Here is a 25503-nt window from a genome sequence, read left to right as displayed (position 1 = left end):
GCTTTTCTTTTTTCTATTTCTTTTCATATTTATGGTTGTGTTTGTTTTGTTCATCGCATGTGATGGTTTCCCCTCTTCAATATAATAAACTGATAAAGTAAGTTGTTTCAGAATTGTAGAGATAATATTTTTGTTTAAGTTATCATTCTTTTGATGTTAAGGTAATATATATATATATATATTTTTTTTTTTTTGGGGGGGGGGGGGGAGGGGGGGTGGTGTGGATGATGCGCATTATACTCTTAAAATGTAATAAGCATTTGATGATATATAAAAAAGGTAAGGGACCCGCTGGTGCTGATACACACCAGCTGTATGATCAATGGGAGGATTGGAGCATCATCAGCATGGGGGCAACATGGTCTTTTCACATTCATTCGTCTTGGCGTAGATACACATAAGTGGGTGGCATTATTCTTTCTTTCATACAAAAGCTATGCAAATTTAGATCCGACCCAAATCAATATCTTTTGTTCTTATTCTTCTCATAAAAAAAAATTATAAATAAATAAAATAAAAATACAAGCATTAGATTTGGAATTAGCACAGCCAACCAACTCTCACTGAAGTTCAAGAGTGCGGAACCCGACTTATGGGACTGGTTCTCACTGATTCGAACGCCAGTTGAATCAGAACTAGCAAGATTCAATTGGAATAGATGGAAACCCTAAAAATAGAATCAAAAAGAAGAAACAAAGACTTGGTAAAATTGGTGAGTTTTCTTTATTTTTCCCCCTAAACATGATTTAACATTGAATTAAAAAAAAAAAAAAAAAAAGGTGTTAAAAACAAGCAATTCACACGGTCTGATTTTGATTCTTCAAACCTTGAATCTCACTTTAATATGAGCACTTCTTAGTCTACTCTCCTTTGCAGTACATTACTACATATGCCACTTTTGATTGTACTTTTTTAATCTAATTCGAATTACGATCTACGTCAGAATAACGAAACTTCAGTCCTCTGGGCCACATGCTGCCTATGTCCCACAACTTATAAGGTATGAGGCCATGTGTGTCAATTCCTGGCCCTGACAGGGTCCAATCGATTAAACCCGAACTGGCCCAACTTGATAAATTAATGTGTTGGGCTCTAGTGCCGCTTGATTAGAATCGATTATTAGACTCAGCCAACATGTGTAAAGCCCCGTTTTCTAAGCACAACACATTTAAAAATAAATGTGTTACTAGTCAACAAATGTTTACAAATGAGACCATTACCTATAACACATAAGGACCGATTACTTAAACGAGCCGGTCTTGGTGGAAGAAGGCTCAAAACTAAAGTCGGAAGCCTGATCAAGCCCGATCAAAACCAACCCGGCCGATCCCATTGACACCACCTGGGGTAGCGAATAGCGGACCCTGGTAACCGCCACACCATCAATGGAGAGAGATGCTCGGCTGTTCCGCTGCATTTCTCCATGCCACTAGAAGTATAAAATAAGTAGAATCGACTCTTACGGGTGTTAGCGGTTTCCTTTCTCTTTTCCATATATCGTCACTGTCACTGCCGGAATTTCCGGCTTCGTATTTCCGAGAAGAGAGCCATGGCTGCTCCAGACGAAAGAGCTTCCACTAAGAAATGGCTGCCTCTCGAAGCCAACCCTGATATCATGAACCAGGTCTTTTTTCTCTCTCTGTATGTTGTGTGTGTTCTGAAACTATCGGAATAAGTTTAGGTTCCCTACTTTACTTTCTATGCATTTCATCTGCTTAGATTAGGCTTTAAAGTTTGTTTGATTCCTTTACATTATTGAAAAAATTGAGTCTGTCCTGATTATCATGATATATTTGTGGAAAGGTTTGCTAAAAACATTGCATCGAAGCAAAAATGAATTATTATGAAAATTCTGAACTTAATGAATATTTTGGATGCTATGCAGTTTCTGTGTGGCCTAGGTCTGCCAGTGGATGAAGCAGAGTTCTATGATGTGTATGGTTTGGATGATGAACTCTTGGAAATGGTTCCCAAGCCTGTGCTTGCTGTCCTTTTTCTTTATCCCCTTACAGCTGAGGTAAGAAAATCTGATCATCTCAGTCCGTTGGGGTGGGGTGTTTAGGTGTTTGCAGTTTTCAGTTCTTTTGGAATAAAAATCTTGTTGGCTATTCCTGTCACTAAGTCCCACTAAGTTAATCTCGCAAAACAAATCTAGTTTGATGAACTGAATGAGATGCCTTTTGTTTTCAGACTGAAGCAGAGAGATTGTCAGAGAAAGAGAGTTTGAAGAAGGTACATACAATTGAATTATGTTTGTGCATTTCAAATGTAGTTTATGGAAGTTGTTCCCAAACCCCCCACCCCCACCCCCACCCCTTTCTCTGAATAAACTTTTCATTATTTTCTGCTTTCGGTTTAAATTCACAAGTATTACGTGGTTGGTAAGTTTCACCCTTTGCTTTTTTTGTTATTTTTATTTTGTGGCATTATGCATTCTAATGGGTAGTTGAAGCACCTGTAATGTCACACTTGATCTTTGAGGATGCATTAGTGATATATTAGTAGTCTTGATGAATACACCCAGCAAATTTGGTTTATAGATTTTTCTTTGTCAAGCTAACATAAAGATTTTGACATTTTGAAATTTAACCTTTTGCTCACTTGATGTTGTACAAATTTCCATTAATTTATTTAATTGAAAATTTTGTTTTTTCTGGCAAAGAAGGTAGTTTAATGCTGGCTAAAACACGATTGTTATTGTTCACTTTTTCTTCTTTTTTTTGGCATTGTTAGTTTAATAGCATCCCTTAGTTGAAAAAAATCGATTGTTTCGGTTGTCAATCAATCAAAGCTTAGAATTCCGCTCCCCTTTGACAATCTTGTAATGGACTTACCACTTTTACAATGTTGTAATTCCTTAACAACACAAGTCCTTGCCATTTCACTAGATAGCACATTTGTATTCGCTCTTGTTGGAATCTGGGAGATTCATTTTAATATCTTAATCTTATTATAATGGGAGATAAATGAAAATGGTTTTCAAAGGAATGCATAAAGAAGGAGGGGGAGGGGGATGGGGAGGGCGTGGGAGAAAGAAGGCTATTTGAAGGTAAACAAAAAAGTTTCTTCATGGGGAGCAATCAAAGCCTTATCTTTGTCAGCAACTTGTAGAGGTATTAGGTGTACCTTGTATATCTTTACCAATGCCTTATTTACATTTTGAGAAATAAAAAGAACTACCTAATTCATTTTGATCCTTTTGGAGGATGGCACTTTTGCAGATGTGCAAAGTTATTCTCCTTAAAGAACTAAAGAAACAAGGTTTTGCTACTTCTTGCAGTGCTTCTTTAGGCTTAAGATTATATTTTGTGAGTGAATGCTGTTATTGAGTGCTTATTCTGACTCCGTGTCCTTTAGGCGTGAAGAATTCAATGTACTCCTTATCTCATTATTGTATCCTTACTCCTTAGGTTTCCTGCCGGACTGCAAGTGAATGTTCACATGTTCATTGAGCATTTTTCTTCTCATTTTAGCATTTGGATAAAAGAATTGTGTCATATGGTCGTTTGGGTGTAGGAACCAAGTGAAAAAGTCTATTTCTTGAAACAAACCGTGGGTAATGCTTGTGGAACTATTGGACTTCTTCATGCTATAGGAAATGTCTCTTCTGAGATTAAGCTTTGTAAGTTTTCTTTTGATTTTCTTATCACAGATAAGTAGGAACATACATATACTGTTCTTTTTGTATATATTTAATTTTTTCAGCTTGGTAACCATACGTATACTTACATTTAAGCTGGCGGTTCTTTTTATTTATGTCTAGTATGAGGCACTAAATGTAAGTTGTCTTGGCAAAGTATGTGGTACATCGATGAGCAAACAATTGCCTGCATGCAAATTTTATGTTAGAGTACTGATTGGGATATTGTCCCTAGTAATGGTTATTACGGAGGTCTCATTTCAGTATTCACCCTCTCTTTCTCTCTTGTGATAGATGATATGCTATTATAGCATAATGTGAATCTTTGTTTTCATTTTTCATTCCTTTGTTAATTGTCCATGAAAAGTTAGTTCTTGAATTTATCTCAATGATCAAGTTGTTCTATTCAAGTTGTTATAGTGGAAGGCTTCTTATGCTCAGTCTTTCTGCATGAATCCACCAGGCTCTTCAAAATCCTGCTGTAGACTCATTCTTATGAGTTTTAAGTCAAATTCTCCAGCCTTCAAATTGAAGTATCCACTCACCGGCTCATCCCCACCCACCCCCCCACCCCCTCCTCTTTGTTTTAAGTTCAGTCCAGTTGTTTTATGCTTTAAGTTGTCTTGAATCAATTCCAGTTGATATGGTGGTTTATTTGGTTCAATTTAACTTAGCTATCTGTTCATTGTCCATTTGTGTTTTATGTTGGGTCCACATCCTTTCTAAAGACAACTTAGACTAACTATACTTTAAAAAGGAATGGTGAGTTGTAATAGGATTTGGCTAGGGAGTTTAGTAGCTAGAGTCAAACTTTTCTTTTGTTATCTTTTGTAAATAAAGACCAAGGGCTCTCTTTAGCCCATGATATTGCTATTGAAGTTGTTGTTTAGCTGCTCCTTGCATGGAGGGTAATGCAGGAGTAGATTCAAGTAACTAACTCCGCAGTTTATAACTCCAAAAAAAACAAATAGGAGTAAGAAACAAAGAAATAATACCATCAAATAAATCCCCAAGGATACAATACCCATATAGGAGCAAAATCAGCCCAAAACTTAACCCGATAGGAGAGAGAAAGTCCTGTTACAGAGCTAGAGAGAGAGAGGTGCGGCCAGGGCTGTAGGAGTCCAATTGAGTTGCACTCTTGGGCATAGATAGTCCCTAGGGAGGGTACAAAAACCCCCAAAGTTGAGAGGATTCTGACGGCTGGTTGTGAAGTTACAAGCTTTCTTGATTTTCTGACCTAGGAGACTGAGAAGAACCTTCAAGAACAGCAACTGAATGCTTCCAACAGTGACTAGGTAAGGATCGTGGGACTCTTATGAGGCCTGGAATACCCTGATTGAAGACCTTGCTAAACAGAGTATAGAAGAGAGAAATAGAGGAGATCGATCTCTCTCTTATTCCCACTAGGATTGCTGATCGGTTCTGATTTCTGGAGACTTATATCAAAATCTGAACTATACCTCTTGAATGTTACAACAAATAAACTAAAATAAAAAGAATAAAATAGATGGGGGATTGAGAAGGGTGAAAGAGAATAAAGAAAGTAGCTATCTCAGCCTGGGCTTCTCACCCACAGCTATCTCAGCTGCTCTAAGCATTTAGTTGCAAACTTTCTTTCATAAATGCAAACTTTCTTTTATTTAAATCTCCCCAATAATGGTACATATGCCTCTCTATTTATAGAGGGGAAGTTTACAATCATACTAATGCTAGGAGCTAGTTTCTCAATAGGACTAGACACTCCTACTACAACTAGGAATTCAAAATAGGACTAAGACATGACTTTATGACTCCCACATGGAGTAGGACTAACCAACTAATAGTCCATATAGGACTTTACAACCAACTAATGGCCTAATGGGCCTTTATTGAATTAAATAGCAACTAATTAAACTAATGAATAAAATCCCGTTTTTCTACCTTCTACCCATATTTTAGGCATATTAAAGTGGCCCATTTCAAAGAAAACCCATGGGATCAAAGGCCCAACACATACATAACACAACCCAAGGCTTTTTGCAATAAAATAAGACCAAGTGACTTATCTACATCAGAGGGTCTCCCCTTGTGCGAATCAAGGTGTGATTGGTATGAAACCAGTCAACACCTTGCCGTGGGAAGCCCGGGTGCCATTGCTCTTGCTCTTGTCTACATTAAAGTATTGTTCTGCCAGCTTATTTCCTGCAATTGTTTCCGTACTCCGACCAGCAATTCTTCAGTCCTATCCTTACTAGGATTTTTAAATTTTATAAGCTTTATATGGCTGATCTCATTTATGATTTCAGAATTTTTCTATCAATAGTGTTTCCTTCCAGATTCTGTTTTTGATCTCCGCATCTGTTGAGTTTCTGATACAGTCCCACCTCAGGTAGGATTACATCCTAAAGACTTTGAAACCTGAATTCAAGTTACCCTATTTTCTGGTCTGTTTGATCTGAAATTAACATTACATATTGATGTTCTGTTGGGTTATATAAATCTGTAATCTGTTCTTTGATCTGAATTCTAATTTGAAAAAAAATTGCCCTATTCTTGTGTCACTAGGGATCCTCCATAATTTCCGATCAAGCTGATATGATCAGCAAGGTTGACACCCCTTAAAAGAGGCTGACCTATTGATTTGGTTATATCTGTTTTCTCCCTAATCTGGAATTCATACCTCTGTTTTCAATTATGTTTTATTATTGGTATAACCTTTAAGTTAGTACTACATTAAGTGGTATCAGAGCATTTATAGAGAACAATTCAAGAACTCTAGACCCGCCTATAGATCCTTAGAATAGTTAAGATGTTACTATAGTTAACTTCTGATTAAAGAAGCATGAATAAACTACGGCCGCAATGGAAAATCGAATTATTGCCCCTATGCAAGGTAGTTATTCACCTCCTGAAGGTGAAGTAAGACATCCGACACAATCTACAGCTAACAACCAGACTCAATGGTTCATGGATAGAGGCCCGTAGAGGGTTTACACACCCCCAAGGAACTTTTGAAAACCACATGAAAGCATACTTTAATGGTGGTAATGGTGCACCCCCATGGCACTTTTCAGCACTCAAGGTCAAGTTCAAACTAAAGGAGTACACTGGGAAGCATCTTCCTAAGATATTTCATAACTGGTTGGTAAGCTTGGATGATTACTTTGACTGGTTCGAACACTCTGAAACAAGGAAGATGAAGATGGCTCGAACTAATTGATCAGTGCAACATGTGAATGTTGGAGGGTTTATGAGAGGAAGCTTGAGAACCGTGGCCAAGCACCCACTACGTGGGAGGAGATGAAAGAAAAATTGAAGGAAAAGCACTTACCATAGACATTCAAAGTTCAATTGATAGATCAATTGAACCATTTTCAAGGGAATTTATCAATAGTTGAATAGGTGGAGAAATTTGATTCTCTTTTTGCTTGCACATGCATTGAAGAAGATGATGATATTAAATTATCTCGGTTTAGATTGGGATTGAAGCCTGATATCAACAAGGCAATTGGCATCACATATGCTTACAATCTCCAGGATTGCTTTGAGAAGGCTATGTGTGCATAATACCTACTGACATTCTCTCTGAGAAGAGTTGGGTTTCAAGTTGGGGAGAACCAGAAGAATTTTCCAGCATCCCTACCACTATGACCAGCAACAAGTGACAATGTTATAATTATCAGGAATTTGGGCACTTTGCAGAAGCTTTCCGTCCACTTCTTTAGAAGGTTAATACAGTTGCTAATGTGGAGGAAGCGTTGATAATGATGATTTATTTTCGTATCCACTTGATGATGAAGAAAATACTTGTGATGTTAATGAAGATGATGTTGCCAATGAGGAGGAATCCTATGGTGTTCATGTTTTTAGCTGTATCCTAGCGGCTGAAACCAAGGGGAGGATTGGCGACGTCATTGCATCTTCTATACTCGTATGTGCTCAGTAAGCAAGTTAGTACAATTGATTGCAACAGTGGCATCTATGTAAATGCGACTTCTAAGGCTTCTGTGGAGAAGATAGGATTACAAACTGAAAACCACCCATAAGTATACAAGGCCTCTCTTCGTAATGGCAATATGCATATTGGAGGTAATTCAACAGTGTTTAGTACCCTAAAGCTCATCGATATGAGGAGGAAGAGGTGTGGTGCGATGTTGTGCCTATGAAAGTGGCAGATATCTTATTCGGAAGGCCATGGTTATATGATACGATGTGATGGTGGGCGGCAAAAAGAATTAGTGTGTGATCCGATTCAAAGGGAAGAGTATTGTTTTTTACCCTATCAATGTCCCAGCTGAAGAAGTCAAGCACAAACCATTGAGGACTAAATGGGAGGATGTTAATATTGGAAAGAAGCTGTTGATTATCACAGTGAAGGAGTTCGTTAAGTTAGTCACGATTCGGGACTTAATTCTGGCTCTTGTTACTAGGGAAGTGACCCCTCAATCCAAGGTCAAGCTTTCCAAGCCAATGAAGGACCTGATTTAAGACTTTTCTATCTTAGTGCCTAAAGAGCTACTAGTTGAGTTGCCACCTATGCGTGACATATAATACGCTATTGATTAGGTGCTTGACTTAGTGTTACCAAACTTGCCAACTTATCATCTCAGCCCTACGGAGCATGAAGATTTAAACCAACAAGTTGATTAGTTGCTGTGAAAAGGTTACATTCAGGAAACTAGGAAAGCTTAAGCCCGCATACCGTACTAGCCTTGTTTACACCTAAGGACGACTTGTGGCGTATGTATGTAGACAATAGAGCTATCAACAAAATTATCATCAAGTATAGATTCTTATTCCACCACTTGATAATATGTTAAATATGTTGTCCAGAGCTACAGTCTTTTCAAAATTGGACCTTAGGAGCGGTGATCACCAGATGCATAGCCGGCCAACGAATGGAAGACTTCCTTTAAGACCAATGATGGACTATTCGAGTGGAGAGTCATGCCATTTGGTCTGACAAATGCACCTAGCACTTTCATGTGGACCATAACAAAGATACTTTGTCGCCTTATTGGTCACTTTTTGGTTGTTTACTTTGACGAAATCTTGATTTAAAGCAAGCATCTAGACAACCATCTTGATCATTTAAGACAAGTCTTCAGAGTACTCTGCACTAAAAATCTCTACATCAATCTTAAGAAGTGTAATTGTCTGTTGCCCAAGGTCATATTCCTTGGATTTATAGTCTCATCAAAGGGAGTGGAAGTTGATCCTGAGAAAATCAAAAGCATTCTAGATTGGCCACAACAAAGACCATTATTAAGGTCCACAGTTCCAATGGCTTAGTATTCTTCCTATAGAAGATTTATTCGCAATTTCAGCACACTCATGGCACTAATCATTAAATGTCTGAAGCAAAACAAAGGCAAATTTGAATGGACAGCAGCGACAAGCAAGGCCTTTCTTCTTATCAAGAAGAAGATGACAGAGGCACCCATCTCACATTTTTTAGACTTTGAGCAAGTATTTGAAGCTGTTTTAGATGCTTCACACATTGGCCCAGTAGGAGTACTTATGCAAGGTGGTCATCCTAATGCTTTCTATAGTAACAAACTGAATGATTCTAAGCGACGCTATTTGACTTATGATCTAGGGCTCTATGCTTTAGTTCAAATGCTATGTCACTAGAGGCACTATCAAATTGGTAAAGAGTTAATCCTCTATACTATTGATGTGGCGGATAAGCACCTTCACTCTCAAAAGTCAATTAGCAATCCACATGCCAAGTGGGTGGCTTATCTACAAGAATTTACATTTGCGTTGCAGTACAAGGCTGGAAAGGAGAATGTTGTTGCTTACTCACTAAGTTACAAAGCGTTAACACTTCATTTGCATCACATTTAGTTAATAATGAACATAGGATTATGCAACTTATAAAGACTTCACTCAGATTCACAAGGAGGTACAGCAGGGCTACAACTTCCAAAATATTCTATCCATGGTGGGTACTTGTTCTTGGGAACCCGGTTATGTATATCTGACTCATCCCTACATCATCACATTATTCGGGTGTTACATGATGGAGGTTTGGGAGGTCACTTTGGGAAGGACAAACTCTTATAGAGGTCATTGATCGATATTACTGGCCACACATATCAAATATGATCATGTGATTAGAAGATGTAGATGCTAGCTTGCTAAAGGAACAAAGCAAGATTATGTTTATACTCAGCTTTACCTGTTCCTCACACACCCTAGTTGGACATTAGCATGGATTTTGTGCTCGTGACTACCTCCTACTTGTGAGAGATATGATTCTATTATGGTGGCAGTTGATCGTTTCTCGAAGATGGCTCATTTTTAGCCTTGTTGCAAGATTTTTTATGCTTATCACATTGCTAAGATATTCTTCAGAGAAGGAGAGCAACTATTTGGGTTTCTGGAAACTATTGTTTCTGATCGTGCTAACGGTTCCAAGGTTTAAGGGAAATTACATTGATACCCTTCTTAAGAGTTGTTTCCATTTGTCCATTCTTACCTTAATTGCCAGCATTGTCCTTATCCCTTTAGATTACACCCGGCCCTGTTGCTCCCTTAATTTGTTATCTTAGTCCTAAGAGGTTGATATTGTCTCTTAATTATGAAACTGCCACTACCATTGTTAATTGTGCTATTTATCATTTGGGTGGGCCCATTGTGACCCAAATTTAGGGTTTTCGTACACTAGGATCACATCCATTGGAATCTGAAACCTTTTTAGGCATGCCTCAAATCCAGTACTTACTGTCTTCCACTGTTGGACTTCATTCAAGGACATATCTGCTGTTAACAAATAAGCGTTTCTTGTCTTTTCTCCTGAGTCATTATTTCAATATGAACTGTTTGCAGCCTCTACGTTGTGCTAACATTTCCTTTTTGCATTTTATCGTCCCTTCCTAGTGCATTCATTTATCCATCATCTTATTTTCAGATTGGGACACTAGTTTTTTACATCTTATTTTTAGATTGGGATTTGGGACACTAATTTTTTTAAGCCTTAATTTTTTTCATAATTATGATTGTAAAAGATCATTGTTATTACTGTTTCTATATGGAGTTTTTCTTTCATGAAAAGAAAGATTCATATATCCGTCATCTTATTTTAAGATTGGGACACTATTTTTTAAGCCTTAATTTTTTTCTATAATTTTGATCATAAAAGGTCAAATATAGCCATTTTTATTACTGTTTGTATATGGAGTTTTTTCTTTTATAAAAAAGGGCCATTGAGAGAGACTTACCACATCAGCCTTACCCACCACCACACCCCCCACCCCAAAAAAAAAAAAAAAAAGTTGGCAAACTAGTTGTCAAAATACTATATTCATTGAAGAACCTAGCTCTGATGCCAATTGATAGTGGTGGCGGAAGTGATATGCCATGAACATACAACAAAAGAATTCCAGTAAACAGATCTCGATGAATATAGACATTAAAACGAACAATTGGAAGATGTGGTTACATAGAACACACTGATATGTTTCTCTAAAGGAATGCAACACCCGATGATGATCTCCATCTAATGGTCCTTTCTCTAATGGTCATAACCCAAGCTTGTAGACGATGCTTTCCCTTTCTAATGTCTAGACTGATTGGGCTTACAAATCATTGTACACTAGAGCTGTGCACAAATCAAGGTTTTTTGTTTTGATAATCAGTAAATAGTGAAATTTAGATTGTGGTAGCTACATAGTTTTTAACTGCTATAATTATCAACATATACATACTATTGTGCTATTTCAGTAGGGTCCAACTAAACATAGACAATGTCATCTTTGCAGCATTTGATCTCAAGTATCAAACGTGATGGTTAACCTTCATACTCTACCTTAAAACCATATATGTTCATAATTCCACTCTTAACATCATTTTATAGGCAGTATTATTTTTAAAAAATGCAGTGCTTTATTGCATGGTGTTCATCATTTTTTTTTTTTTTTGGTGAGAATGCAATGCTTTATTGCATTAGAGCATATTTGATGGTTCTGTACTCATCAAGGACATCTCTTATTGCCTGAAAAAATGTCACCTCAGATTATTGTAATCATCTTGATGCAGAATGGAGGCTGAACTGGGTTGACCCTTCAAGAAATCTCGACAGAGACGACCCGGATCTGATTGGATTTTTAGTTTCAGTTGGATATTTAGGAAAGATTAAGTTATTTTATTTGAGAAGATATCTAATCTTTTATTTTGGGTAGTTGTTAAACAAGTAGGGAGTTATCAATTGGAGTCTTATTTTGTTTCTAATTTCATTAGTAAGATCTTAGGAAGTAATTAAGAGTTTCAATTTTAGTTTTATATTTTAATTAGGAAAGTTTTAATTTCAAAAGCAAGTTATTGGACAGATTTGAGAATGGATTGAATTGAGTTATCTAGTGCCGGATGGGTACTTGCAAGGTCGTGTGACCATTCTAACCCCCTCTTCTCTCTCTCTCTCTCATTATCTTCTCTTTTCTTCTCCTCCTCCTCCTTTTTGATTTATTGCCTACATCCTCTGTTTCTGGATAGTGACATCAGTCTCAAAAGGAAAGCTTGCTGAACCTTTGATTGTTACCTATTGGTTCCGAGCTTTGAGTCAAAGGTAGCCCTTCCCTAGGCGACCAAACCCTTAAGAGTTTCTTGCCCTAGATCCAATCCTATTATGAGAAACTAAAACCTACAATTCAGGCTACCTGAAACTACCGCCCAGATCTGGATTCTGAAGATTAAATCTCCCTGGGGTGCCTGATTATTGGACCCATTAGAGCATGCTTCTTGCTTGGGTTTCAGAGTATGATGGACCAGCTACCTGAACTGAAAACCTCGAGTTGATCCATGGCCATACTGAGGGTCCTCCCTCTCGAAACCGTCCTGTTCCTCTGCCTCCCTCTTCTTGTCGTGAGGTTGAAGAAGACACCTTCTTCCCACAATTCTTTAACCCTTCCTTTAACTCTTCTATTTCAATATTATTAACCCTCCTTTACCCTCTTATTTACACCCTGCCATTAAGTTCTCCCCATTCCTAGTTACCCCTAGAAAATAAGTCAAAACACTTCCATAGCCTTGTGACCCTTTTAGAATCTGTTTATTACAAAATTACCACCTTTTTTTGGGACTTTGTTTTATTTACAAATCTTCCATTAGTTCTTGCAATTGAGTTATTGAGTACCTGAATGGACCCATAATTCCGGTTTTGGAACCTGGATTCACGTCACATCTACTTACTGTTATTTTGGATGGTCGAAGACTAGAGGATGAACCCTATGAGAAGTTCCAAGTATATTAATTTTGTAATAGTGCTCTGCTGTTTGTTATCCATGCTTCAGTTCCCATAGGTTTTATATATATATATATATATATTTTTTTTTTTTTTGCTGAGAAATCTTTCTCTTTGTGCGCCATGCTACTGTTGAAGTATAGAAAGGTCAATATCTTTATGTTGCAAGATATCATAGTTGATTTATGAAAAAGGTTGCAACTAATAGAAATATACCTCTTATAAGAGGTAAGGTTTCAAGGTCTAGCTGTATGTTTCATCATGCTATCAAGAACATTCAAACATTGGTTCTCAGAACACCTGTGGCATTCTGTTTTCTCATTTATACCCAGGTGAGGATTCGTACCTTGATAGATTCTTCAAATCAACTGCTCACATGGATCCAATGGAGGTACAGTTCTGATTGAGAGTGTTTTCAATTCCCTCATCCATGGTTGATTAAAAGAATATTCTTCGTTTGCTTTCCTTCTAATACATGTATATCTTTCATGTATTCTTGTGGTTTGCAGCGTGCTTTATTTCTTGAGAAAGACACGGAAATGGAGGATGCACATTTAGTAGCAGCTAGTGCTGGTGATACTGAGGCAAGTATTGTTCCAATTGATTAGTATATACATCCTAAGTAATCTTATCAATTCATGAGGATTTTGTTGGGAGATTAGCAAACTATTAGATGTTTGCATGTTGATACATTTTGAAATTGTGCTACAAGATTGTTGACCAACAACCAGATGTTTGCATGTTGTTACCCCTAAAAAAAAGTCCTAATTTCAAGAGTATGTGGAAGGCATCTTTTGCATTTTTGCTGTCATCCTGGAGAATTGGGAACCATGGTTTTAGAAGCCCCAACAAACTGACTGGCCAAATATTTATCTGGCTGGACTCATATTCTGACTTGATTCTTGTTTGGATAGTGGGGAAAGAATGTTTAGATGTAAATCTAGGTTGTCCTTTTTTCCTCTCATTCAGCTAGATGAATTGTTTTATAATGGTCTTTAAACCCTCCTATTTGGAGAATCAGGAAATCAATTCTTGTCACTCTTCGCTCAATGGACACTAATTTATGGTGTACTCTCTTCTTTGTGGCTTGGAAACTTACTGCTTGTCTTTATACTACTTTTTTTGTGGTTTCTCCTTTAGGCTTATATAGATATGAATAGCTGAGGCTTGTGATACAGCCAACTCCTCTAATCCTAGATTAGGAATCAGCGAATTGATTGGCTGCAGCACAAACCTAGTTTACACTATTTTAATGAGAAAACAGATGTTAGGAAGCTTACGGGTTAAACAATTAAATAATTATCTATGATGTCTTTTAAACTTATGATTATGTTGTGTTATGTGTTGATTGTGGAATGTGCATTGTAGAATAGAGCATACTGGCCTAGGGTCGGAAGATTCGGAGACTACTTACATAGAGTATGAAGTCAAAGTACCATTTTAGGTTTGATTTTTAAAAAACTGATGTTTCCATTGTGTTTAGAAGGCCTAAAATAGTGTAAATATCAAGTTTCAGAGGCTACAAAGACCATATGGTCACCGAGACCAACCACCGAGTCGACTGGGAAAAAATACATGATCTTGATGAGGTCTCACCGAGATATCACCAGCTCTCTCTTTTTTGGATCGGCGGGATGGGGGCCAAAGGGAGATCTTAAACCTTGAAGAGGGTGCTACTCAAGACAAAACTATAACAGCTAAGGAATGTGCCCCAAAATATCTCTGTAACAACTACTTTTGGGCCTTATAATTAAGTCCATCACAAATAAAGCCTAAACAATTAACAGCCCATGCCCTATAGATATTGAAAATAGGTTCACCTAAGCAATTCAGCCCCCTCACTTGGAAAAAACTCGTCCTCAAGTTTTGTAGGATAGGAGGATCTTCAACGCATGATCAAAAGCAACCATCCTCAATCTAATGAAGCTTATGAATAGTCTACAATCCAACAGGTCAAAAAAAATCAGACAAGAAGTTTGTTGTGAAGATGAAACTTAGAAACATGAATTCAACAAGTTCAATAATAAAAAGATCAGCCATCTATCAAAAGGAAGAAAAAAAAAGATCAACCAGTTTATGCTCCTCCATGTGTTTCTCTGCCACGTCCACTTGCCACCACTTCTTTGTAGTGGACAACAAATTTCTCTTCTATTTTTGCTGTCACCTGCTTTTCCCCCTCAATGTGCTTGGACAGCAAGCTCTTCTATAGGGACTGTTTCTTTTGGCTTTGAAGTTTTTTTCTAAATCATCTGAAAACTTCGAAGTTCCCTTAGTATACATTGAAACCTAATTTGAAGGTTTGAACGCCTCTTGGAGCTCAACTAATACATTAAGAACTTCGGGATTTATGCCTAGAAGGTAGTAGGCTTTAGTATCAATAGGGAGAGAGGAAGGGGCTCAATCTTCCTATAGGGGGGCTGCAAACAGTAATGGGACCAGTAACCTAAAGAAAGGCAAGAGAGAAGAGTTCTCCCAACTCTCAAATTCCAATAATAAGAATCTTATTCAGTAAATATTGATTGTGGGAGTGTTACATGTATTTAGCCAAAAGGTACTAAAGAAAATAATCCTCCTAGTATTTAGTTTTATAAAATAAGTAAACTTAGAAAATACTATTAGAACTCTTGCTAAATTACTAAAACCCCTGGAACAGAAGCTAAATCTAATAGGACTGTACCGAAGACAAAACTCTTGACGGCTAATAGAACAACTACTAATACATAAATCCTAACCAATCTCTAATGGGTCCCACTACTAATTAAAACATTGTAGACCCCTTTAGACCCCACTTTCGGGCCTTATTATTCAGTGCATTAGAAATAAAACTATAAATTTTGAAATCCATTACCCAATAGATATTAAATAGGGTCAATTTTTGGACTGGTTCTGCAGTAGCTTGACAACTAACATAACCTCAAATAAAATTGAATGGTAGAACAAAATTAATGTAGCTGACCCTAATTAGTTGGTAAAATCCTCAAGTTGAGTTCCTGCTTAGGCTCTAAATATGTGCTCCAGCTTTTTTATTGGGACCAATTAATAATGGGCTTGGGAAAACCGCCAGATTACCCAAAATTGAGTTTCACCAAATCATTAATACCCACCAAGTTTGGTTGCTGAAATAGCCAAAAGAAAGATGTTTATTGCACAAATGCTCAAAACAGTGACCAGGGTACATATAAGGTTCACAGACCTACTTTTTTATAGGGGAGGTCATTATTCAATCGATTTTTCCATTTTATAGCCTCTTCTCTCACGAGTTGGGACAAGGGCACAATGCCCAGGTGGAGCCTTGATGCAGATACGGCTGCCCTTACCTGGTTGGACCAGCATGACCGGCTTTGGAAGCCAAGAGCCAAGAAGAACGGGTCTAGCCCAAGGTTTTGGTCCAACAAGAGTTGGAAATAAAATTAGTAGTTATTTAGTATTTTATTTCATGCCATTTATTTTCCAGATTTGAATGTATGAGTTAGGATTTATTTCTTTGCATTGGTTTCCTTTTATGGTTGTTTCCTACTGCCTAGTTTAGGCTAGTTTCCATTTCAGTTAAGCTTCTAATTCTATGTCTTTACTTTCCTATATATTAACTGTAACCGATGGACAAACAAGAGTGATTTTGATTATTGAATGAAGATGTTGAGTTTGTACACCAGAGAAGTGTGTGATTCCCCTCCTTCTCCCTCTCTACTCTGATTTCCCCTTTCTTCCCTAAGGTTCTCCATCAACTTGGTATCAGAGCCGAAGATCCCCATTCCCCTTTTTCCTTCCATCTTCTTCTTCCCTTCCCATTCTCTGTCTAGGTTCTACCACGACTGAGAACACCCAAAAAAGCCTGCTGAAACCAGTCCTAATCCCTCCTTTTTTCCCCTCCCTTCGATTCCCAAACAAGAGAACCCCCACCATCTCCTCTTTCCTTTTTTCGCCAGCAATAATTGAAAGAAAAAAAAAAATCTCTCCTACCCATCGTTCCCAACTGAAACCCCACCCCTGACCCTTCGAGCGACCGTCCTCTGTCGTCGAACCCCTCCAACAATAGCTCCCATCGAGCTCAGAAAACCCACCATCGACTTCCTCCTTTACTCAGGTTCCGCCAACAGCCAAAAAAAAAAAAGAAAAGAAAAAAAAGCAAGAAGAGATATTCGATAGGGAAGATCGAACCAGGAAAGAATAAAAGAACAGAATAAGAAAAGAAAGAAGAAGAGAGAGAAGCAGAAAATAGAGGAGGAAGAAGAAGAGAAGGTGAGAAGAGAGAGAAATGGAGACATACCTGTCAATCCAGTTTTTCCATCGCCACAAGTCACTTCCAAGCAGTGAAGACCTCCTTCGTCACCACCGTCGGTTCCCCTCAACCAAGTCTACGAAACCTCCCTTCGCTGGTTTCACCTCTGGAGACTTATCACTCCTACTTCACTCCATCTTTGTCGATGACGGTACCCTTCCCTAGAATCTCCTTTTTTTTCTTGATTTCCCACTTTACCCCTCTTTATCTTTTAATTCTTCTTTATTCCCAGTTACACCCCTACCCACATGTGATCTCCCTTGTGGTTTAATTTAAACTTCCAAAAAAATTACAATTCTGCCATCTTTGAAAAAAAAAAAAAAAAAAAAAAAGAGATAATTACCATTCTGCCATTCCTCTTTAAGTTTTCATCTATTTACTATATTGCCATTACTCTTTGAGTGTTATTTTGTTAATCATCACTATGATAGCCAATAGTGAAGTTGTTCAACAACTAAACTCCTATAAGGGAGAAATTGATGGAAAATTTGAAGCTATTATGATAATGATGGAATCCATGCAAGCTTCTATTGATCGTTTGGTGGCAACAGATAAAGGAAAGAGTCCCATTCAGTCTAGAGATTCTTCTAACACCACTCCACAGGATCCGTCACTACCACCACCACCACCTCCTCCACCACCATATGGTACTGATAGATATGATGATGGAGCAAAACGGGCAGCAAGATTGGATGTCCTTGATTTTTGTGGAAATAACAATCCAGAACTGTACCTTGACTGGATTCACAGCTTGGAAACATTCTTCAGATGGTATGGGTTGACTGAGGTCCGAAAGATTCTATTTGTAGAAGCCAAACTAAAAGGCACGGCCCGAGTCTGGTGGATCAAGCAACAGCAACAAAACCGAACCCGAGGCTTTGGTTTAGTCACTATTTGGGCTAAAATGCATGAAGTCATGAACTGGAGATTCTTGCCTTCTGACTACAAGCAACGCATGCATCTCAGGTTTGCACAGTTGAAACAGGAGAATTTGACCTTTGAAGAATATGTTGCGAGATTTTATTATTTGGCCACTCGTTCTGATTTTGAGCAGGATAAAGAAGTATTAGTAACACAATTTCGCAATGGTTTGCACCCTCAACTTAATGTTGCTCTTGCATCTAGTCGACTGCCTACTAGGGAAGACGTTGTGCAAGTGGTGTATTAGGTTGAGGAAAGTTTGAAACGTCCATACAATCGGAGAAATTTTACAGATATTTTTCCTCGAGGTACTAGTTCCATTCTACAATAGCCTCCTACCTAAGAAAGGTCATCTAGCAAACCACAGACATCTATGGCCTTTTCACAACCTAGTCGGTCGTATTCTCCACCTCGACATGTTTCTGAAATGTCATTTTCACGGCCTACTCGTCCGTACTCACCCCCTCGGTGTGATTCAGATAAACCTTCTGATTCTTCAAAATTTATAGTTTGGTACTACTCATGCAATGGATTTGGACATATCAGTGCTCAATGTCCCAGCCGTTTGGTTACTTTTATTGATAAGGATTCTCCTATACTATATATTCCCGAAGAGCAACTTGGTTCTGACACAACTGATTTAAGAGAAAAGCGTGCGCCAGTTGAAGTCAATTACACTCAGTGATGAAGACCAACATCCTTTTTATATCATTCGTCATGTGTTGACCACTTAGAGTGCCACTGACAATGAAGATTGGCGCCGCAGTAGTATTTTCTAGACTCATGTGAAGTACAATGACCAGTTGTTAACCTTGGTCATTGATGGAGGTAATTGCACTAATGTTGTCTCTGAAGACGTTATTCGTAAGCTGTGATTGAAGACAGAGCCACATCTTAATCCCTACAAGGTTGCTTGGGTGAACAATATTAATTTCAAAATCACAGATAAGTGTTTGGTCACATATTCTATTGGTGGATTTAAGGATACAGTCCAATGTGACGTCCTCCCTCTAAAGATGTGCCATATCTTTCTTGGTCGACCTTGGTTGTTTGACAAGAAAGTACAGCATTGTGGCTATGCCAATACATATGCTTTCAAGCATGCCAACAAGACTGAAGTTTCATCCTGCCAAAGATCTCCCCGAAATTAAGCTCAAGTAGATGGTGGGATCATTCCTCATTCAAATTATTTCTTCAGACGGTCTCCTCGGCCCTTTTCCGTCGAGTTCTTTTCAGAGGAGAAGAGTTGATGCAAATACGGCTGCCCTTACCTGGTTGGACCAGCATGATCGGCTTTGGAAGCCAAGAACCAAGAAGAACCCTAGCTTAGGGTTTTGGTCCAACAAGGGTTGGAAATAAAATTAGTAGTTATTTAGTATTTTATTTCATGCCTTTTATTTTCCAAAATTGAATGTAAGAGTTAGGATTTATTTCCTTGCATTGGTTTCCTTTTATGGTTGTTTCTTACTGCCTAGTTTAGGCTAGTTTCCATTTCAGTTAAGCTTCTAATTCTATGTCTTTGCTTTCCTATATATTGACTGTAACCAATGGACAAACAAGAGTGATTTTGATTATTGAATGAAGATGTTGAGTTTGTGTACCAGTGAAGTGTGTGATTCCCCTCCTTCCCCCTCTCTACTCTGATTTTCCCTTTCTTCCCTAAGGTTCTCCATCAAGCCTTCATGAAGTTGGTGTTCTGGTATATTCTTTCCTTGTAGGGGGCATCCATCATTTCAACGAGAGAAAAGCTGAGTTATCGCGAGTGTCCTATAATTCAATCTACCAACTTCTTAACACCTTCCCACCCACCCACCCACCCACCCAAAAAAATAAAATAAAAATAAAATAATAAAAAATAATAATAATAATAATATTATTATTATATTATTATTATTATTAACAATATTATATTAATATATTTAAAAAAAAAAACCATCTTCCCACCTTCCTTTGATGCAGAATTCCATCGATTGCAGCAGTAGAAAGAGGAAGAAAATGATCCTGCAGTCTGGTCCAGTTTCTAGTCCAAACCTGGTCTGCCGTCAAGAGTTGGCTCAGTTCTGGTTTGTCTAGAAACCGAAATCATGGGCTAGTTTGGGAGTCTTATTTCCTTTATTTAATGAATGTCAGGTTATTTAGACAGACTATGATACATCCTATAAATTCCATATCTGTTTTGGAGTCTTTCATTTTTCCCCCAGTGTAAGAAACCTCCCATTCAGCCTGTGGTTGGGAGTTCTCGTAAGTCATTGTTTCTATTTTTATTTCCAATTATGGTCAGGATTGGCTCCTGCCTTTCCTTTTTTTGTCTTATTTACTTTAAGCACTCTTTATATAATTTTGTAAGGGACTACAATCCTGCACACGAATTTGACGAAAAGAAATTGGCTTTTGCCTTCTAGTTCTGTTCTGCTGTGAAATACAATAGAAACCGGGTGAGGTGAGATTCCAGCCCTGAGGATCAGGTGGGACTCCTGTTCTGAAACTGATTTGATCTTCTGTTTTGGTTGTTTCAGTGTCTATTTTCTTTCATCAACTTCTAGTTCATATAGCAACTATACTTGTCTATTTCTTATAGTGTCTATATATCACTTATATTTCTGGAAGTTACTAATTTTCACTTTCCAAATCTGGTAGTTACTAGTTTGATAATTTCTAATTTTAGTAATTTGCATTTTGGTAATTGCTATGGTCACACTACGATGGATTATGATATGGTGAAGATTGAGGAGAGAGAGGTACCACAAAGTGATCATTTTAGGCATCTGGGATCAACCATAAATAAAAAAAAGTGATATAGAGGATCATAGTTGTCACGGCGCCAAGGCGAACCAAGGCGGTAGAGAGTTGTCTAAGCGCTTAGGCGAGAAGGCGCCCGCCTTAAGGCGAACAAGTGTTATTTTTTATTTTTCCTATTTTCTAACATTATTTAGTAAGTTATATATACCTTGTATCATAAAAAATCAAGATTAAGCCACATCAAGTCATTAAAAATCAACATTTAACCACATCAAATCATAAAAAATTAACATTAAGTCATATTAAGTTATAAAAAATCAACATTTAGAGAAATGCTCTTATTCTATAATAAGTTTGACTGGTCAAATGATTTTATTTTTACATGAGACTTTTTGTTTTAGTTATAACATAAAATCAGCTTTCTAACAAGTCTAAGATTACTTAAATCTAAGTTGCAATGACAAAGTTATGCTTCAGTCAAACTTATTTTTAAGTGCGCGAATACTGTTAAAATCGCCTGAATGAAAATAATTTTATGAATATCAAAACAAAATATTTTTTTACCGGACTTTTGGTTTTTAGCAATGTTTTAACATGATAAAATTTATAATATTTTCATAATTGAGAAAAACCCTAGCATTTAAAAGTTGAAAATCATCCCTATAACCTAAATCCAGTTTTTGTTCTTGGACTGGGGGGTTGACTTTTTATCCTTTTAGAATTTGATTTTTAAACTATTTTTATTGGATTCAAATAGGGGGTATTTGCTTATTTATGAATAATATATTAAGTAAATGAAATAACAAATATTAAAAACATTTACTTGAATGATATTTGGCATAAATAAGTGCCGAAACACAAGGCGACATGCAGTGCAACAAGGCGGCTGTCTCCTAGGCCCCAGGCAAACCGCCTAGGCGACGCCTTGACAACTATGCAGAGGATGATGTTTCATAGAAGATTAAAGTGGGATGGACAAAGTGGAGAGGTGTGTCCGAAGTATTGTATGGCTGACGTATTCCTCTAAAGCTTAAAACTGGTATGATGTACAGGGCAGATTGCTGGATAGTTAAGAAGTATCATATTAATAAGCTATATGTAGCTGAGATGAGGATGCTCAGATGGATGTGTGGCAAAACTAGGACTGAGAAAGTAAGTAATGACTATATTAGAGTTGATTTGGGAGTAGCCTGATTCATGGTAAGCTCTAAGAAAGTTGTTTGAGATGGTATGGCCATGTTCAACGAAGGCTTGGGGATGCATCAATAAGGAGGAGTGGTCTGATTCAGATTGAAGGATCTAAAATAACTAAGGCATGCCTAAAATGACCATAGGAATAGTAGTGAAGAAAGACATGCATAGTTTAGGTCTTGTCCTAAGTATGACCTCGAATAGATTTGTATGGAGGGGCAACTGGGCAAGAATCCATGTATCCAACCCATTTGGGGGTGATTTTTCTGATTTGTTGTGTTGTGTTCCTTCCCTTTTACTTCTTTTCTGTTGCTGTCTTTGATCGGATCCATGTGGCCGGCTTCGTTTAGTTGGGATAAGGCTGATGTTGTATTTTGTTCATTACTACTTTTAGAAGTTACTAATTCTGGTTCTCGTTTCTATTTGGATTCACTTTTCTAATTCAAAAAGGGCTCTATCTCTTTGAATCTGATTGGCGGATTTCTTTTAAACTTTACTGTTTGTTCCCCCAATCCAAGAGCAATGGACCAGAATCTATACCCAAACAAAATCATCCCTTGTCAGCAGTTAATCACTGGCAGGTGCTTTTTCTCACACAGCATCAAACGGCCATTGGCTATTTTGGTTAGGCGAAACCCAATTTTGGGTAATCTGGCAGTTCAACACTGCCCCCCACACCACCCCACCACCCCCCCCCCAAAAAAAAAAAAAGGGGGGGGGGGGGGTCGAATCAATGATCAATTTTTCCATTAATCCTATATAGGCATTTCATTTTTTCTTTTTTTCTTTTTTTCTTTTTTGTCATTCTGCAAGAACATTTCAGAGGTTACAGAATATAACCAGCATTAAATTTAAAGATGGAGAGGAGTTGATAGTCACCCTTTATTTTTCCCCTTTCAATCACTAACCCACTGGCATTTAATCTGTGGTTCGGGTATTTCTTCATTTAGCTTAGAAATCTAATGCCTTGTCATACTATTACTTTTCTGTGTAGGCTCCAGATATCAATACAAGTGTGGACACTCATTTTATTTGCTTCTCATGTGTGAATGGTATGTTATATTCACTTGTCTTGTGATTTTTGGTGACAAGTAGTGAATTTTATTTGCGCTAAGAAATACAAAATCTATTTTGTAGCATGTGCATGCTTACATTAGTGAGAAAAATAAAAGGAAAATGAATTTTATTTGTGCTAAGAAATACAAAGTCTATATTGTAGCATGCTTATGCCTACCGCAGTGAAAAAGAAAAAGGAAAATGTTATAGTTTGTTCCCCGTGTTTATCGAAATCCTTACCTGTAGGGGAACTTTATGAGCTCGATGGAAGAAAATCGCAAGCAATATCACATGGTCCTTCTTCACCCAGCAGCTTGTTGCAGGTAATCCCATCTTCCTACATATTTCTTAATGGTATACTCAGCCATGCTATTCCCTCTCTCTCCCCCCTTGCTTTTTCTTCTCCCACGACTTTACATGGCAGTTGGCTTGAAAATGGAACTGAGATCATCAGAATGAAATTGATGCGAACACAGTCTTGTTATTCTGAGGCCTGCAACAGTGGCATTGTTAATCCACTACCCAGTAATCCCTCCCTCCCCATTGCTGTGAAATTGGTCACGTCTCAGCACTTCAGCTATAACATCATGGTTGCTTTCATGTAACTATGGCAATCTTTTCCAACCTTTTCAATCTCCTGGCTTGGGGGGCATCTGAAATTTGTCATCTAAATGATTTTATTTCATGGCAGGATGCGGCAAAAGTCATAAGAGGAATGATCCAGAAGAACCCCAATTCCATAAATTTCAATGTTATTGCACTCTCGAGGAAAAGTGCTGGAGCATTGTAAATCTGTGTTTCCTAGCATCCACACACCATTATATGTTGTCCTTGATTTTATTTTTATTTTTTTGTTCTCTTTGATTTTATTTTATTTTTACTGCCTAATTAGTCAGCTACTGGACTCANAAAAAATAATAATAATAATAGTATTTTAAAAAAAAAAACCATCTTCCCACCTTCCTTTGATGCAGAATTCCATCGATTGCAGCAGTAGAAAGAGGAAGAAAATGATCCTGCAGTCTGGTCCAGTTTCTAGTCCAAACCTGGTCTGCGGTCAAGAGTTGGCTCAGTTCTGGTTTGTCTAGAAACCGAAATCATGGGCCAGTTTGGGAGTCTTATTTCCTTTATTTTATTAATGTCAGGTTATTTAGACAGACTATGATACATCCTAAAAATTCCATATCTGTTTTGGAGTCTTTCATTTTTCCCCCAGTGTAAGAAACCTCCCATTCAGCCTGTGGTTGGGAGTTCTAGTAAGTCATTGTTTCTATTTTTATTTCCTATTATGGTCAGGATTGGCTCCAGCCTTTCCTTTTTTTGTCTTATTTACTTTTAAGCACTCTTTATATAATTTTGTAAGGGACTACAATCCTGCACACGAATTTGACGAAGAGAAATTGGCTTTTGCCTTCTAGTTCTGTTCTGCTGTGAAATACAATAGAAACCGGGTGAGGTGAGATTCCAGCCCTGAGGATCAGGTGGGACTCCTGTTCTGAAACTGATTTGATCTTCTGTTTTAGTTGTTTCAGTGTCTATTTTCTTTCATCAACTTCTAGTTCATATAGCAACTATACTTGTCTATTTCTTATAGCGTCTATATATCACTTATATTTCTGGAAGTTACTAATTTTCACTTTCCAAATCTGGTAGTTACTAGTTTGATAATTTCTAATTTTAGTAGTTTGCATTTTGGTAATTGCTTTGGTCACACTACGATGGATTATGATATGGTGAAGATTGAGGAGAGAGAGGTACCACAAAGTGATCATTTTAGGCATCTGGAATCAACCATAAATAAAAAAAAGTGATATAGAGGATGATGTTTCATAGAAGATTAAAGTGGGATGGACAAAGTGGAGAGGTGTGTCCGAAGTATTGTATGATTGACGTATTCCATTAAAGCTTAAAACCGGTATGATGTACAGGGCAGATTGCCGGATAGTTAAGAAGTATCATATTAATAAGCTATGTGTAGCAGAGATGAGGATGCTCAAATGGATGTGTGGCAAAACTAGGAATGAGAAAGTAAGTAATGACTATATTAGAGTTGATTTGGGAGTAGCCTGATTCATGGTAAGCTCTGAGAAAGCTGTTTGAGATGGTATGGCCATGTTCAACGGAGGCTTGGGGATGCATCAGTAAGGAGGGGTGATTTTTCTGATTTGTTGTGTTGTGTTCCTTCCCTTTTACTTCTTTTCTTTTGCTGTATTTGATCGGATCCATGTGGCCGGCTTCGTTTAGTTGGGATAAGGCTGATGTTGTTGTATTTTGTTCATTACTACTTTTAGAAGTTACTAATCCTGGTTCTCGTTTCTATTTGGCTTCACTTTTCTAATTCAAAAAGGGCTCTATATCTTTGAATCTGATTGGTGGATTTCTTTTAAACTTTACTGTTTGTTCCCCCAATCCAAGAGCAATGGACCAGAATCTATACCCAAACAAAATCAT

General features: G+C 37.6%; 1 protein-coding gene across 1 annotated transcript; it reads left to right on the top strand.

Moving 5' to 3' along the window:
- The first annotated feature begins 1306 nt into the window (after positions 1-1306).
- Positions 1307-23954, top strand: LOC122069287 (ubiquitin carboxyl-terminal hydrolase 3-like). Its single transcript, XM_042633273.1, has 9 exons — positions 1307-1624; positions 1886-2017; positions 2191-2232; positions 3517-3622; positions 13199-13257; positions 13376-13450; positions 22991-23048; positions 23299-23375; positions 23744-23954. The coding sequence occupies exons 1-9, from the start codon at positions 1550-1552 to the stop codon at positions 23840-23842; spliced, it is 723 nt and encodes a 240-aa protein (XP_042489207.1). The 5' UTR covers positions 1307-1549; the 3' UTR covers positions 23843-23954.
- Positions 23955-25503: the final 1549 nt, after the last annotated feature.

Source organism: Macadamia integrifolia, unplaced genomic scaffold, assembly GCF_013358625.1.
Source record: "Macadamia integrifolia cultivar HAES 741 unplaced genomic scaffold, SCU_Mint_v3 scaffold571, whole genome shotgun sequence".
NCBI lineage: Eukaryota > Viridiplantae > Streptophyta > Magnoliopsida > Proteales > Proteaceae > Macadamia > Macadamia integrifolia.
The sequence above is the reverse complement of the archived record's forward strand: the minus strand, read 5'-3'. Positions and strand labels throughout refer to the sequence as shown.

Coding starts and splice junctions, on each gene's coding strand:
- LOC122069287 (XM_042633273.1), top strand. CDS start 1,550: ATGGCTGCTCCAGACGAAAGAGCTTCCACTAAGAAATGGCTGCCTCTC. Junction 3,623..13,198: donor CTCTTCTGAGATTAAGCTTT/GTAAGTTTTCTT, acceptor ATTTATACCCAG/GTGAGGATTCGTACCTTGAT. Junction 23,049..23,298: donor TTGCTTCTCATGTGTGAATG/GTATGTTATATT, acceptor CCTTACCTGTAG/GGGAACTTTATGAGCTCGAT.